The sequence below is a fragment of the Rasamsonia byssochlamydoides genome (assembly GCF_041956645.1).
Source record: "Rasamsonia byssochlamydoides strain NRRL 3658 unplaced genomic scaffold VTN77scaffold_26, whole genome shotgun sequence".
Taxonomy (NCBI): domain Eukaryota; kingdom Fungi; phylum Ascomycota; class Eurotiomycetes; order Eurotiales; family Trichocomaceae; genus Rasamsonia; species Rasamsonia byssochlamydoides.
In genome coordinates, this window is record NW_027192409.1 from 114,210 (window position 1) to 128,556 (window position 14,347).

The following is a 14,347-nucleotide window of genomic DNA, read 5'->3' on the forward strand; positions in this document are numbered from 1 at the left end:
TGCGGAGGACTGGTTGAGATCATCATTGCGAACTGGCATTGCGCCTGGCAAGCATTGATCCTATCAGTCCGGAGCTCTTATCGCTCCTTTTGACTCCTCCCCTCTCTTTCATCATCCTATTTCTTTCTTTCCTTTCCTTTGTACTAGGCGTTATTTGTTTGTTTCTTTTTCTTTTCTTTTGGAGTAACGTGGCACGAAGCAAGCACCGGTCCTGGATATTTCAACTCTAATGGGCGAGACACACACATACCCTTTTTTTTTTCATTCGTCGTTCTTACAGTCAGTCAGTTCTTGACAGCTCAAACACTGTAGAGTTTTAAGCATTGCAGTAATGTTCTTCTACCAATCGCTTTCCTTTTCTTGTTCTACTTCAAATCCCACTTCAAAAGCGTGTCTCTCTCTTGTCCTCTTAGAACATCAACCTACTGACAGCTTCGGCTTTAATTAACCATGGACCATTCCTATGCAGCTGACATAAACCCCACAGTGGGATCTCGTCTCATAGTAGTAGTAGTCATGTTTGAACACACGTGACGGTGTTGTTCTATCATTAGACACGACAACTCCTTTAGCATCAATCATCTCACCCTCATAATCACCGAACCACAGACGAGAACGTATCATCTACGACGACAAACAGACTTACCCATCCAGTATCATCATCTGGATTCGCTGACTCGGCCTGCCACTACCACTAGGCGCTAAAGCAAGGTACATACACTAACTACTAACTACTGTCCGGCCTAACCATCTCGCCCATCCATTGGCCTCCGGTCGCTATTCTTAGAGTCGCGACATGCGAGCAAAAGCACAGCTGGACAGGGATCATGCAGAGCCCCCGGCCTTTCATCGGCAGCCATATGGCAATCCTGGCCTGGGTCCAATACGCGTGTTTACGAAGGCTGAAGGAGCCAATTGCTCAGCTCGCGGAGAGAAATGCTCGTCTTTGGCTGGTTGCTGTTCAACAAACTTCACGATATCGGTGGAGTCGCTTCGCTTTGTTCAGCCCCGGCGTCCGATACGGGATGAGCGAGGAGAAGGATATTCAGGAATACGAGGAAAGGGGGACCAGCTGAGGAAACGGGCTGCATTCAGTATACATATGATAGTGACGGCGGGGCGTGTGCCACGATGATATGCTCTGCGCTCTACCTTCTTTCCTAAAGCAAAACACTGGATTTCGTGCTGCTCTGAAAATACCCTCTTGATCATCGACGGCTGTTATTTTTCTTCGACGGAAAGTCTCTCGCAGCCGACAGTTCAAGGACAATGGAATTCGAAGACGAGCCCAGCGGCATGCCGTTCGCGCCCTCCTCACGATCTGGGAGCAGAACACCCCGCAAAGCCCCCCCAAAGCAGACGCCCCAAGAAACAGTCAAGCAATTCTGGTCGCAATTCAACACGAAGTACCCCGGAAAAGTCTTTACCGTGCTTCCAGACAACCCCTACGCGCGAAGCAAGGCTGCACGATTGCGCAATTCTTCAAAGGGCATCATCCAGGGCCATCACGCGGGCAAATCGTACGAGCAGGCGAGAAAGGAATGCGAGCGCGCTGTGGAGCGTATTGTGAGGGAGTGCAAGCGCGTAAACCAGAAGTATACCGATCCGCATTTCGATATTGAGTATGATCTTAAGTCTGGGAAGAGGGATTATCTGGATGGGTTGGATGGGCATAATCCGGAAATGCGCCCGAAAGGCGTGAAGAGGGTCACTGTTTGTAGCCATTTTTCATTCGTTTGTCCACACCTCTGAAACCATTGTGTTTCCGCATTTCGAGGAAGAAGTGAGAGAAAAAGACACGATTCCTAACTTTGCTTCCTGTTATAGGATATCTTCGAGAACCCGCAATTCGACATCAATGGGCCGACAGCAGGTGATGTGCGTCAGGGACGGGACGGGGACTGCTGGCTTATGGCCGCCCTCTGTACATTGGGCAACAAAGAAGAGCTGATCAACAGGATCTGTGTTGCTCGCGATGAAGAGGTTGGAGTTTATGGGTTCGTTTTCTACCGAGGTATGACTCGAATAGACCTTCCAAGATAACTTTATTGAAAGTGGTATCTTCCAGATGGCGAATGGCAACAGTGCATTATTGACGACAAGCTCTACCTCCGAGCGGCGGATTACGACGAGTCGATTGACGAACGCCCGATTTGGGATGACATCAACCGCACCGACACAGAAGAGGAATACCGCAAGGTCTGGCAGACAGGGTCGCGAGCACTGTATTTCGCGCAGTGCTCCGATGAGAATGAGACCTGGCTGCCGCTGCTGGAGAAGGCCTATGCGAAAGCACACGGCGACTATTCTGCAATCGAGGGGGGCTTTGTGGGGTAAGAGCATCTTCAGGCTATGACCATCTCACGACGAGGTTAACGCTGCGATAGGGAAGCGATCGAAGATTTGACCGGCGGCGTCACGTCGGAGATCCTGTCCAGCAACATACTGGACAAAGACAGATTCTGGAGGGAAGAACTGATGAACGTGAACAAAGAATTCCTGTTCGGTTGCGCCACGGGCATTTTTTCGAACTGGCTGGATCCAAAATACACCGGACCCCCGAGAGATCGAAGAGGCATTTCCGAAGGGCACTCATACTCGATCATGGACGCCAAGGAGATCGATGGCGTGCGTTTGCTTCGCGTGAGGTAGGCGATACTTTTCTTCACGGCAGATCGGAAGACGCTGTTACTGATGTAGAATAGGAATCCTTGGGGAAAGAAAGAATGGAGCGGGGCGTGGAGTGACGGATCCGAGGAGTGGACGCCGCAATGGATGGAACGGCTCAATCACAAATTTGGCAATGATGGGGTGCGAAATGATCCGCGTTTCTTTGTGTGATGTTAATGCTTACGGCTCCTCAGGTATTCTGGATATCGTACGAGGATCTCCTCAAGAAGTACCAGCATTTCGACAGGACCCGTCTTTTTGGCCCGGAGTGGACCATCACTCAGCAGTGGACCAGTCTCAACGTGCCGTGGTCTGCAGACTACCACAGTACCAGGTTCGTGATTGAACTGACGAAAACAAGCCCTGTGGTGATTGTCTTGTCTCAAGTGAGTACCGAACCTGACTCCTCCGAAGGGCTTCAAACTGAACCACCTTAGTTGGATACCCGCTATTTCAGAGGGCTGGAGGGCGAATACAACTTTACCCTCCAATTTCGACTCGAAAAGGAAGGCGAAGAAGATTACATCGTTCGCAGCCGGAACAACTACATGATGAACCGATCTGTAAATACGGATATCACCCTGGATGCCGGCCGGTACTCCGTCCTCGTCAAAGTGACCGCCTATCGACGCAAGCACGCAGTTCCAGTTGAGGAAGTCATCAGACAGAACGCCTCTACACGGCGTGAGAAGCTTGTTCAAATCGGGCTCTCATACGATTTGGCCCATACGAAGGGCCTGGTGCTGGAAACCGACCAAGAGAAGAAAGAACGAGAGGAGCGGGAGGAGCGTCATCGGTTCGCGGAGCGACTCAAATTGCGTGAGCAGACGATCAAGAGGTTGCAGCGAGAGTGGATCCGGGAGAAGAAGATGGCTGCTCGACGGCAGAGGCAGGCTGAGAGGGAAGCCATAAGGCAGGTTGCAGTGATGGAGAATCTGTCTCATACGGGTCATGAGGATCACGTCGACTCTTTGGACGAGGCCAAAATCTCCTATGATGCGGGTTACGAGAACGGTGACGTGACTCACACCAATGGCAATGGCCTCCCATCCACGAAAAAGCATCGACAATCCAGCAGGCCGCCGCGACCTAGCCTGAACACGAGTTTCGCGAGAAATGGTCGCCATGACGAACAGGAACAAGAACTCCTTCAAGACTTTGAATTCGACTCCGATCTCGACATGCCTCCTGAGGACACAACTCCTCCCGAGCCCAAAAACATCAACCAGCAGCTCCCTGGCAGTCCTCCGTATCCGGACACGAATGAAGTGATCGACGATCCTTGGAACGCCGTGTGCGTGGTTGGGTTGAAGGTCTTCTCGAAGGACCCGCAGCTACGGCTCCAGGTCGTCCGGCCCCAGTCTGAGGAAGGCGAAGCACCGCTTGATCGAGATGACCCGGCGGTGTCTGCGACGCAGGAGAAATTGTCTTGGCTTGGGATTGAGGACTGGAAGAGTCGTTATGACAGCAGAGAAGAAAAGAAAGGATGAATTTTTCGTACAGATGTTGCATGTGCGTACTGCTACAGGGGTTTAAGTTGACATCCATTCAACTTGATACCATGATATATACTGCGTTCTTATAGAGGCGGTTCTATTAACGAGAAGTTCGGAATTTAAGAGAACGTAACATATATTTGTACTATACCTGCAACTGATTTGAAATAGATAGTTAATAGACGAAAGGAATTTTCTCTCACAATTAGGGATCTGTCTATTAGAAACCGACATAGGGTTGCTTCGTCTATCTTATCTTATCGCATCTTCCGAGCTACCTACACCTCTGACTCCGCCAAGATAATTCGCATTGGTGATTGTCTCCTCCCCAGAGCACGAACACACAAGCAATAATATTCTTGTTTGCAAACACGGGGATACGATATGATGGCGCTATGCGCCTCCTCCTGGTCAATGTCAATCTTCCCTGCCGATTCCGCTATTCCGGCGTAGGCTATTCGCGCCTCAACTTCAACTCTTTCTTCGCGGTTCAACTTCCGACAAGTCCGCGTCGCGCCAGACGCATCTCATCGCGGACATACGCTTCAGCTGCTGCTCCGTTTACCGAGGAGACTGTCCAAGTACCGGTTGGAGGGAATGGATATGTGTCTTTGAGGTGAGAAAAAAGCTGATTGATAAGAGTCTACTTTTTTTTTGTTGTCCAGAAACTGACGTTTTTCTTCTGCTCAAATTCAGCGTGCTTCACCCGGCTCGTGTTGCAGCGACGACAGAATCCGCGCAGCCAAATGTGATCCTTTATCTACCTCCGGGACCGGTATTTACACAGCGCGATGTAAAAAAGGGTAGTGATGGGAAGGCTGGAGAGAATAATGGGCTCAATGGTGGTGGTGCTGGTTCGGAGGAAGGGCAACTTTTGTCGCCAACACCGCAACATGTTCTCGCCTCGACAACTTCTTCTACTGTGGTAACATTGAACTATCGACTGGGGTATATGCCATCGTCGTTTGCAGAAGGCGAAGGCCAAGCTGTGTCTACCCAGTCGCCGTCCCCGCAAAAACAACGCTTTTACAAGTATCCGACACCTGTGCACGATACGCTCGCCGGGTTTGACTGGATTCTGCAGGAGCTTCAACCCGCGCATCTATGTGTTTTTGGCACGCATATTGGCGGCTCGTTGGCCGTCATGTTGGCCCTGACAGAGGCGCGGGATGTCCGGGCGATCGCGGCATATGAGCCGATCTGCGACTGGACCGAGCTGGACGAGTATTGTACGATTGCCCCCGAAGATCTCGAGCAAGCCCTATCTCCGACTGCTACCAAGGGTCGAAGAAAGACCGAAGAGGTGGAATTACTCCAAGCTCAAATCGCGCAGATCATGAAGAAGACAAAACGGTGGAGAAAAGGTCCTACGCCTGCAGATCTTGTGCCCTTACTCAACGCACGCGAGCGATTCTTTGAGACACCGACCAATTACTTTGACTCGTTCGCGTCTCCGATGATTTTCCTCCGGTCCCCAGGAAAGGACGCCCCAAAGATCTTTCCAAAGTACCGGACCGGACCGGAGCATCCAGTGCCGGTGCTGAAGAAGCCCGAGTTGGCGGAGGACCTCACTGATTTCTGGAATATATACATCGTGCCTGACGAGGAGGTGGAGGTGGCCGACAACACCTCCGAAGACGAGGAACGACCGCTGCGTCGACGCAAAGCGCTCTTGCGCTGGCCGCCATATGGATTGGACTACGGAGTGACGGGGCCAAGCTGGGCCAATTACGGCATAAAGCGGCTTCAGGTGACGCTGCCCTGGGTGAGGCTTTTTGCCAGCGGTGACGTGACTGTGAGAGAGGATATAGAGACTGGGACTGAAGCCAATCCCAGCTCTGTGGATGGCGAGGTCGAAACCACGCCGCGGAGACGTCGATCGTCAAACAAAGACACCGTTCTGGCGCGACAAGCAGAGAAGATGGTCTCTGTGATGCGTCGGGCCTGTTTCTGGGGTCGCGAGAGGGGGCATGGAGAGAGGAAGGTGACATTGACGTGGATGCCAAAGATCTCACCGACAGCTGGGGATGAACCATCGACAAAGGAACTCACCGTGTTGAAACGTCCTGAACATGCTGTCGCAGAAGAAGCCGGACAATGGTTCCGAGAGATAATGGAGGATAAACTCCAAGCCTGATGGGCAGGCCGTAGGTATATTAGGAGGAAGCGAATTGTGCAGATAAATCCTATTATGCACGACGTAAGTATACGTGTATGCATACTTTTTACTGCAATACGATACCTGTTACCGAAAAAGAAACCATTTCCCTGCTTCCAATCTTTCATGTGTCCCTTGTATCAGTTTCCTTACGCGATCCATGGATCGAATAGACCCCAATAATAATTAGTATTTAAAATTATACTCTTAAACTAGCTAAGGAGCTAGGTCTATATGATGAAGTATACTCCATGCGATTATGCCGAATTATACCCATTATTTGCTTTGCTTCGTATATACAGTAATGGATGATCGTCTGCGTTAAGGCTATGATGTTACCTAGTTTCATGCTTTCATCCTTTCATCCGTCTGTCCGTTATTTTTCAGACACTCTCTTTTCTTTTCTTCCCCACCCCCCCACCACCACTCCTCAGCTCCTCAGACATATATTCACCTTCCTCCTCATCACTCGCAAATATCTCTTGCATTACCTGGTCCTTCCTCAAGCATACTTCCTCCGCTACGGCATCTTCACAGAGTAGAGCAGCCATCTTGTCGTCTTCGTTGATAACTCACTCATAATAGCCCCTCCCAATGGAGCTACTTGGATAATTTTTGTTTCGTTTTTTTTTTCTTTTTTTAAAAAAAAAAGAGGAGAAGGGGAATGAAATGAAAAATTAAAAAATAAAAAAAATAAACAAGTTGCCATACTACACGTCTCCCAACGGCCTCGCCTCCACCCCCTCAGCCGTAATCTTCACCGGAACAATATTCCCCTCATTGTCAAAATCCATCCTGTCGATACAGACATACCGATCGTTGGCGCCAGCCCCCTCGTCGATCGGTCGCCGGTGGTACACAATGTAATAGTATTCGTCCTTCGTGCCGGCGCCGGGGGGAATGTGCAGGACGCTGTGGCTGCCGGTGCCCTGGCCGATGAGGCCCGCGGGGTCAGGGGAGAGGATCCTCGTCGGGGTAGAGGTGAATGGGCCCATGGGCGAGTGAGTGCTTGTGACGTAGGAGACGCCGTAGGTGTTGTCGGTCCAGCTGTCAGTCAATATCAATCAATATCAGTAAGTATATCGATATGTTTGATGTCAGGGTTGTCAAGGAGGTAGGTCAGGTGTGTGTGTAGGAGGTATACTGTACTCTCCATTATATGCACAACAGGGTCTCAAGATAATACCAAGGTTCCGTTGGGATAGTGGAAGGTATATCTCTTACCCCCCCCACACTATACATAAAGTAATAGACTCCCCCCCGCTTCAGCATCCACGGCGCCTCGACATACCCCGGCGGCGTAATTTCCACAAACTCCGACTTGAACGAGACCATATCATCGTCCAGCTCGACGACGACGCCATGGCCCCATCCGCCGTAGTACAGGTAATTGCGCCCATCGTCCGGATCGATAAAGATCATGGGATCGATCGGTTCCGCGCCAAACTTGACGTCCCCGATCAACGGTCTGCCCAGGATATCAACAAAGGGCCCTGCTGGAGACTCTGCTCTCGCGACACCGATCCCCACCCCGTCCCCAGCCGAGAAGTACAGGTAATAGAACCCGTTCTTGAACGCGACGGACGGCGCCCACGCCGCGCGGCCGGTCGACCAGGGGAGGTCGGCGAAGTCGAGGATGCGGTGGTGTTTGGTCCACGAAACTAGGTCTGGTGACGAGAAGCAGTCGAAATACGTCTGCTGGTCGTAGGGGAGGGAGAGGGAAGGGTATATCCAGTATTTGCCGGAGAAGATGCGTGCGTCCGGGTCGGCGTAGCGGTAACCAGAACAAGAAGGAAGAGAGGAAGGATTGGCAGGTGGAGATGGAGATGCAGATCGGGGAGGGAACTGGTCGCCTCCGCCCATGGCAGCAGTAGCAGTATTACTCAATCTAGACACAGGATGATGCTGAGGCTGATAAATACAAAATACACATAAATATATACACTGTACTATCGGAGAAACACGAGAGAGGCGAATACATGCTAATAATAGCTGCGATGGGATGGAGATGCAGATGGAGATGCAGATGGAGATGTGGGGATGCGGGGAGCGCCATGATATCTGATCTGATAACTCTGTCAATCCGACACAAGACCATACATACTTCCTATTTTTGGGGCGTAAGTGCATATTATAGAACGAGCAACTCTCAGATCTGGTGTGTAATAACTCCCCCCGGAGAGTACTTATCACCATCATCTCCTGGAAGAGGCTGGCCTCAAATCCAGCTCAACCAGGCCGATGGGCTCACCTAATGATTGAAGAGGGTTGGCTTCACATAATGTAGTCTGGCGCAGTACCGGCCCACACGAGCACGAAGTCCTGGCCCTTCTCGTCTGGCTGTGCCGTGAAGACATCATGGCGGAGCAAGTGTCGTCGAGGAAGAGCCACGTAACGTAAGAAATATTTATGAGTGGTGAGCAGGAAGGAGAAGACATGGCTAGGAGTGGTGGGGGATCGTACCTGGTAAGTCAGATAATGTTAGTTAGGTTTTGCAATAAGAGGAAAAAAAAAGTAAATAAAAGAAAGAGTGTGTGAGAGAAAGAATGGATGGATGGATAAAAGGATGAAACTAACATCATGGCCTTTCGCAGACGATGTATGTTGGGGAGGAGGGACAGCGAACAGTATATAGTATCTATGTACTCTACATGCATACAGATATGTCAGGATTTGCATAATGAGCCCCCTGTCTATTTACTTTCTCTTCCTTGATTTCGCATTTGACTGCCTGACTGCGGATAGATGGATGGATTGGCGTCATTTCATCTCATCAACTGACTGCATCGCATTCGTAGATCTGGATACTCTGCTATATGACTGTACATACATGTCAAGAGTCAAAATGATGCGATGCGATGCAGTGCATGCAAGTCCAGCTAACTCTCCATCCCAAGCATACGATACAAACTCCATTCCAGAGACTAGAAGAGAAGAAAAAACCTGACTCATTCCTTTTGTCATTGCCTCCAAACGCCAATGAAAATGCAAATTTATCACCATGTTCCCACAGGGAAGCAAAACCAGGGTATCAATGCAAACACACACAAAAAAAAAGAAAAGAAAAAAAAACATACTACATCAGACGCCTACTGAAATGCCTCTGATCAGAACATCGAACTCCGCTTCTTGATGAGCTTGTTTTCATCGGAATTCTTGCGGAATCCGAAAAAGCTCTTCTTCTCCTTTAGCTGCGGCACCGCTGGAGAAGACGATGCCTGCGGCTTTCCGAAGAAGGACAACGATGACTGCGGTCGTAGCTCTGGCTGCTGGAAATTCACAGTCGAGTGCGTCCGGCTGTGATGAGCCGAATTCCTCTGATAATGACCATGCCGGATATGATGATTAGGGCTCTGCGGCGATGACACCGTCACATTCAGCCGAGAAGCAGACTGCTGCTGCTGACGGTATAACTGCTCCTCCCGTCCATAGATCTTCTTCAGCCGCTCCGTCTCCTTGTCTATCTCTGCTTGCTTCTTGCGTGCTGCCCTTTCCTCCGCCTCGAGCAGTTTCCTGGTCTTCCGCTCCGCCTCTTGCTCCCGCCTTTTCCGTTCTCGCTCTTCCGCTTCCTGTTGCTGCTTTAGACGCGCATACTCCGCATCAATTTCCCATTGGGTACGGGGATCTACCGCTGGTCGGGTCTCTCGCTGCGGAATTGTGACTTGGGGTTTCTGAGGCTTGGAAGCAGTCGCAACGCCATTGGCGTTAACAGGAGCTGAGACAACCCTTGGAGGATCAGACACGTGGAATGCCTCTTTCAGCGAACCGAAAAAAACATCCCGAATGACGACGGCCCCCAGCATCAGCACCACTTCCAGCCCCTTGAAGTCCTCCATCTCCACCCGGTACAGGTTGGGCTCGTAGAGGGTAAATTCCTTGAAGCCCTTGAAGATCGAAATCGTGATGTCCGGCTCTTTGTTCTTCTTGCGGCCGTCCGGAGCGGTCGTCTTCCCCGACAGGTAGCAGGCAAAATCTTTGGAGAGCGTGCCGTCCTTGCGCCAGACGAACTTCAACTTGGGTGTAATATCCGATGCGGCGGGATCGGTTTGCGTCCGATCCAGAGTCGAATTGGAAGGTTGTCGAAACGACCGCTGGGGCATCTCGAACTCCCACGTCGGAGGAGAGTTCCAGCTCTTGGGTTTGTAACGGACAGTGACATCTTGATCGGGGTTGTAGAGATGGATCGTGAACTGCGACGGGAGAATTGGTTCGGGGGGAGGGGCCACTCCGCCGTTCTGACGGATGGCTTCGGCGGACAAGGACGGCTGCGTCCATTCAGGTACGATCAAGACCTCTCCAAATAGCACATCCGGGATGTATGGGTCGTACAGGGCGACAGCATAGCGGTTTCTTGACACAGGCTCAGAGGGGTCGAGATGACGCACGGAGTAGGCAGGTTCCGCTTCGTTACCATGCTGGCAGAGGAAGATGGTCGAGGTGTGCTTCTGTCCGTTGGATCTGATAAAGAATGCTGTTGCAGTTAGCAAGTCGCAATGCACCTGAGTATGAAGGAGTAGGCATACTTGGAAGATTCTCGTCCAGCATGGTGATCTTTCAGAGCTACATATGGTACCCAAGGCGGCAGCGAATGTGATTGCTTGAGGAGACTCAGTAGGGAAATGTCGAGGATGAAGGAATGGCAGAGAAGATTAGTAGAAAGATGAAAGAATGTTGTTGAGCCTTCTTCACTGCCCGCCCGCATCGAGCGCTTCCAGATCGGGTGGGTATGCTCAAGGCTGACTGCGGAGAGTTTGGCGGGTGCCTGTCGGGGGGTCTTTAGTGAAGCTCCGCCACGGATTAGAATCAGGTTAGGCGCGGCAATCGGGCGGGAGAGCCCCGCTGGCCGCTAAAAATAAAAATCTTAGGGCATTCAGCTGCAGGGGAACTTCCTTTAGCAGGAATTCCTGCAGATCCATTCTCCCACTGACCAAAAAAAAAAAAAGGGAGGGGGAGAGAGGGAACTGTTGAATGGTTATGGTATGAATTAATTCATATCATATCACGATTGGGAGAGATCTAGACAGCCTTACTTGGGAAGCTTCAGAGTCGTACAGTTTAATTAAATGCATCGCCAGTCGTGCCAAGAAAAGGCACTCAACTCAATTCAGCATGACTTTCCGATCTAGGAAGGAACGAATCTGCCCTTTCCTTCCCATTGGAGGAGCCTTATAGTGCGGAGTACTCCGTACAGAGGAAAGAGACCCTTAGGGCTGTTGTTGAAGAGGTGATCCCTGGAAAGGACGGAGTTTCTCTTGTCTTGATTTGCTGTCTCTGTTCCACTACAGCTAGGTACCTACCTAGGTAGTTATTTTAGCAACTCATCTCGTGCCTGATGTCGTCAGAAGCTCGACTAGACTCATCTCAAGACCGATTCAGAAGTACGGAGTACTCTGTATAATATCCAGAATTGTCAAGCACGGCCCCTCATCGATAATCCTGCTGCCTGTGGCGTGTAAGAAGATGCTGTGGGGATGCGTCAACGATAGTGTTACCGCGCCCCGCCGAGTCTGACGCAGGCTTCAGGATTCTATACTCTTTTTATACCTACTTCTTATGGACATGAAACAAGGCACGGGTTACCCCACTCATATGGTCCAATACGAGGCATTGATATCTGTCAAAGTCTGGAAATGCTCATATTAACGACCTGAAGAATAAGAAAGATGGGAGAAGAGCAGAACGAGAGATGCAAGAGGATGTATATAGATGTCAAACTCAAGAAAAAAAAAAGTCGAGAAAGCACAAAGAAATCTATAATCATATCAGTGCATAGGCTTTTATGTCTCCTGAAGAGAGAAGAGGACAAAAGTAGAGAGAGAGAGAGAGAGAGAGAGAGAGAGAGAGAGAGAGAGAGAGAGAGAGAGAGACNAGAACGAAAGAAAATAAACTCTCTGAATTTTCCAGGAATGATCGATGCCCATCAACTCTCCCTTCGCATACTTATTCCGAATCATCATGCAGCTCAACAATCGTGTCCGATTTCAAATCAAAGCACCTATTCGGGCGGCTAGCGTTCTCCTTGGCAAAGAAATCCGATACAGGGAACTCTTCGTCCCGACCATTGAAGGACTTCGGTTCGGAGTCTGATTCCCCGAGCCACGATCCGATGCTCTTCATGGTCTGCTTCATGTACAACTGCAGCAGCCGTCTGGTCGACGACAGCTTGAGCCGTCCCTCGACGATGGCCGTGCAGTCGTCGCGCCGCGAGATCGGGTAGGTCAGGCACACGACGGACGCGGCGTGGAGCGTGTGAACGTTATCTTTGAAGAACTTCGTCTTGATTCCCTCGTTGGGGGTCATGCAGTGATCAGGTCCGTAGATGCGGTGGTCAAAGATGGAGACGTATTCCTCCGGGTCTCTATAATCCCCGCCATTCTCGGGATCAACGCCTCGGCCGTTGAAGGTGTAGATCGGTAGACAGACGTGGTGGCCCTTGTGCACGGTCACGACCACCATTCGCCGCCACTTGAAGCAGATGTCGCCTAGGCCGTCGGTTTCCAGCTTGTTTTTCGCGTCCCCGGTGTAGGACGTCGTGCCATGTTGCTCGAAATGCGGGACGCGGATGATGCATCCCGGGGGGAATGGGCCGGTCTGCGCTGGGTAGCCCTGCAGGTAGTGCTGATCTCCAACTTGCCCGACAAGAGTATTAGTTGAGCGGCTCTTGCGAAGCCGAGATGCTCTACGAGCAAAGGAGGGGGAAGAAGAGGAGGAAGAGGCAGAAGAACGAGCTGGGGGAGGATGTCGAGGAGATACCACTGACCAGTCTAGAGTGTCCGAGTCTTCGGGTATGGATGCAAGTCCAGGTTGGGTGGAGGTGCGGGCGTACGGTACCTGTGAGTGTGACTGTGACCGTGGCCGTGACTGTGACCGTGCAAATTTGGGGCTGTTAATGCGTAAGTTGGATAGTTTCAGCAAATGACTATACCTGTTGGACTCTAAATGAATGATGGAAGGAGAAGACGGCATAGGCGCTGCCGCAGCTACCTCTGCATAGGATGGTGTTGGTAGCCGTGACCGTTGTCCCATGGGCTGAGGTTTCGGCGGTGGTGGTGTGAAAGTCCTTATTGACAGCGGTGGAATATGTGTCTGTTTCTGACGCTTTGAAGGTGGTGACCTAGATGTCGTCGATCGTTGATTGTGAGAATCCTGTGGATTTTGTTGATTGTTGCCATTGTTCACAGTGCCAGACCGTTGACTATTGCGGCGGGAAACTGGCGGCCTGTAGGATGAGTTCCTTCGCTGGTCGTTAGCCATTTTATTTCTTGCCCTTTCGGATGGGGGAGATTTGAAACTCAGCGCGATTCAGTTCTGTCTAATCAAAATAGATTCGAGGAGCTTTCCTTTGTTGAGTCGTATTCGATGAGACTGGTCATTCGCCTCGTTAGGGTAGGGTAAGTACAATCAGAGTGATCTTGATTAGAAGGTTGATTGATTGCTGATTTGGGTATTGGCTGTTCATATGGTGTCATCTGATAGATTGAAAATCACTCCCCTTGAGGAGTCGAGAGACATATATATACGTGCTGACTGTACGTATGTACAGTACCTCATAATGTCTTTGTCCTTTGCCTTGTCTCCGTCTTCAACAAAGGTAAGAAAGAGAGACAGAAAGACAGAAAGATAAAGAAAGATATAAAGCAAGATAGACAGCAGATAAATAGGTAGAAAGAAAAGGTACCCAGGTAAATAAAATATAGACAAAAAGAAAAAAAAAAGAAAGAAAGAAAAGGGGACCAACCACCCTCTATTGTCAGTCTTTGTCAGAATTCACAATCACAAATAGATCTGTCTTCCCCTTTCTTCTTCCTTTTCCCGACGTTGTCCTATTTCATTGTGTCTCGTCTGCATTCTTGGACTAGAGCCCCGATTCTAATGTTGTAAATCTAGAAAGTCGAGTCAGATATCTTCCTCGTCGTGTCCATCCTGTCGAGTTACTTACCTGTCTTGCCTCGTGCGTCTTCCCAGTTTCTTTCTTTCCTTCTCTCCGCTCTTTGTTTTGGACGAAGTAGCACAATGACAGTAA

At 50.3% G+C, this 14,347-nt stretch overlaps 5 protein-coding genes across 5 annotated transcripts; 2 read left to right on the forward strand and 3 right to left on the reverse strand.

Moving 5' to 3' along the window:
• Window positions 1–1,269: 1,269 nt before the first annotated feature.
• On the forward strand, window positions 1,270–4,160 carry VTN77DRAFT_3673 (uncharacterized protein; the record flags this gene model as incomplete). The annotated part of the gene is made up of 7 exons (XM_069419647.1): window positions 1,270–1,713; window positions 1,828–2,014; window positions 2,069–2,333; window positions 2,388–2,648; window positions 2,706–2,811; window positions 2,865–3,056; window positions 3,108–4,160. The coding sequence occupies 7 exons, from the start codon at window positions 1,270–1,272 to the stop codon at window positions 4,158–4,160; spliced, it is 2,508 nt and encodes an 835-aa protein (XP_069278244.1).
• A 401-nt stretch (window positions 4,161–4,561) lies between these two features.
• VTN77DRAFT_3674 (uncharacterized protein) lies at window positions 4,562–6,303 on the forward strand (the record flags this gene model as incomplete). The annotated part of the gene is made up of 2 exons (XM_069419648.1): window positions 4,562–4,782; window positions 4,863–6,303. 2 exons carry the CDS (start codon window positions 4,562–4,564, stop codon window positions 6,301–6,303), a joined length of 1,662 nt encoding a protein of 553 aa, XP_069278245.1.
• Window positions 6,304–7,034: 731 nt separating this feature from the next.
• Window positions 7,035–8,187, reverse strand: VTN77DRAFT_3675 (uncharacterized protein; the record flags this gene model as incomplete). Its single annotated transcript, XM_069419649.1, has 2 exons — window positions 7,035–7,371; window positions 7,511–8,187. The coding sequence occupies 2 exons, from the start codon at window positions 8,185–8,187 to the stop codon at window positions 7,035–7,037; spliced, it is 1,014 nt and encodes a 337-aa protein (XP_069278246.1).
• A 1,244-nt stretch (window positions 8,188–9,431) lies between these two features.
• Window positions 9,432–10,869, reverse strand: VTN77DRAFT_3676 (uncharacterized protein; the record flags this gene model as incomplete). Its single annotated transcript, XM_069419650.1, has 2 exons — window positions 9,432–10,795; window positions 10,848–10,869. The coding sequence occupies 2 exons, from the start codon at window positions 10,867–10,869 to the stop codon at window positions 9,432–9,434; spliced, it is 1,386 nt and encodes a 461-aa protein (XP_069278247.1).
• Window positions 10,870–12,264: 1,395 nt separating this feature from the next.
• On the reverse strand, window positions 12,265–13,350 carry VTN77DRAFT_3677 (uncharacterized protein; the record flags this gene model as incomplete). Its single annotated transcript, XM_069419651.1, has 1 exon — window positions 12,265–13,350. One exon carries the CDS (start codon window positions 13,348–13,350, stop codon window positions 12,265–12,267), a length of 1,086 nt encoding a protein of 361 aa, XP_069278248.1.
• Between the last annotated feature and the right edge of the window lie 997 nt (window positions 13,351–14,347).